This window comes from Trachemys scripta, chromosome 15 (genome assembly GCF_013100865.1).
Source record: "Trachemys scripta elegans isolate TJP31775 chromosome 15, CAS_Tse_1.0, whole genome shotgun sequence".
In the NCBI taxonomy this organism is placed as follows: domain Eukaryota; kingdom Metazoa; phylum Chordata; order Testudines; family Emydidae; genus Trachemys; species Trachemys scripta.
In genome coordinates, this window is record NC_048312.1 from 19,145,079 (window position 1) to 19,146,411 (window position 1,333).

Below are 1,333 nucleotides of genomic sequence, written 5' to 3' on the forward strand. Positions count from 1 at the left end.
GTTAGAGTTTTTAAGAATCCTCTTTACAGCTGGAACTGCTGTCGGTCATTCCATTTGATTGTGGGAACAATGGACTTCAAGCTTTGTGAATCAAGTCCCATTGCTTTGCAAAAGTTTTTAAGTCACTGGCACAAAACTGTGGTCCATTGTCACTATGAGTTCTTCAGCTATGCCATGCCTTGCAAATATAGACTTGCGATGTCTGATGACAGACACACTTGTGGTGTCCTGAAGCAAGCAGACTACTAAGTATTTGAATATTAATCAGCCAGAATAAGATAATCTGCACCTTGAATCTCAACTGTCCATGAATAAATGGTCCCCTGTGTCAACAGGCAGTTTTTGTCTCACTTCCCCATCTGGCTGTGTCACTGTGAGGAGTGCTACTGTCTCTATCCCTCACCTGACAGTAATAATCTGCCTCGTCCTGCACCTGGACTCCAGTGATGGTTAACGTGGCTGTTTTACCAGAGCTGGCCCCAGAGAATCGCTCGGGGATTCCAGAGGGTCTCTCACTATCCTTATATATAATGAGTACGGGGGCACGGCCAGGTTTCTGCTGGTACCACTGCACATAGTATTTGTCAAACTTTTCTCCTGAGCAGGTGAGCTGAGCACTTTGTCCTGGAGACACAGACACTGCAGGTGGCTGGGTCAGCACGTACTGGGCAAGAGAACCTGCAACAGGAGGAGAAAACATGGGAATAAAATCAGGATGATTAAAGCTCTGGGCCAGCAGCCTGGGGAACCAATGGGAGAAATGGCTCTAAAATCAAAGACCCCTTTGATTGAAAGACTGAGATAAGCCCCACTCCCCTTGCAGCACCTGAGCAGTAAGTGAGCAGTGCGAGGAGCAGAGGGGCCCGGGCCATGGTGGGGAATCCAGACGAGCTCGGCTCCCTGAGACAAACGGGTCTGTGGCTGGGACCCTCCGATTCTCTCTTAAATCCCCAGCGCTGGAGAATGGCCCCTTCATGCAAATCTGCTCCCTGCTCATTGGCTGCGTCTGGCACCTCCCTCCCCTCAGAGACACCTACTGACAGACCCAAGAATTGTTTTGTTTTTTCCATTTGCAAGGAAAAATGAAGCTTATCTAGGGGGTGAGGGGCTCCGAAGTGCTATGTCATCTCAGACCGTTACCGTTCAGAGCACTCCCCCTGGAGTGAGGCGTCTCTAATGTTGTCTGCCTGGCCTTGCAAAGCTAGCTGAGTTTCTTGTCATGGCCCTGATCCACAGTGTTTTCCAGCTGCAAGAAACTATGGCTTGTTTGGGGCTGTGTTTGGTGCGATGGCTTTTGAGACTTGCTGGCGGTGCAGGTTATGCAGGTGTCTCT

At 49.7% G+C, this 1,333-nt stretch overlaps 1 gene segment (V, D, J or C); it reads right to left on the reverse strand.

The window, feature by feature from the left end:
• Nucleotides 1-257: 257 nt before the first annotated feature.
• Nucleotides 258-965, reverse strand: LOC117888278. The segment is given in 2 exon segments: nucleotides 258-678; nucleotides 827-965. Coding segments are annotated over 2 exon segments (396 nt in total).
• Nucleotides 966-1,333: the final 368 nt, after the last annotated feature.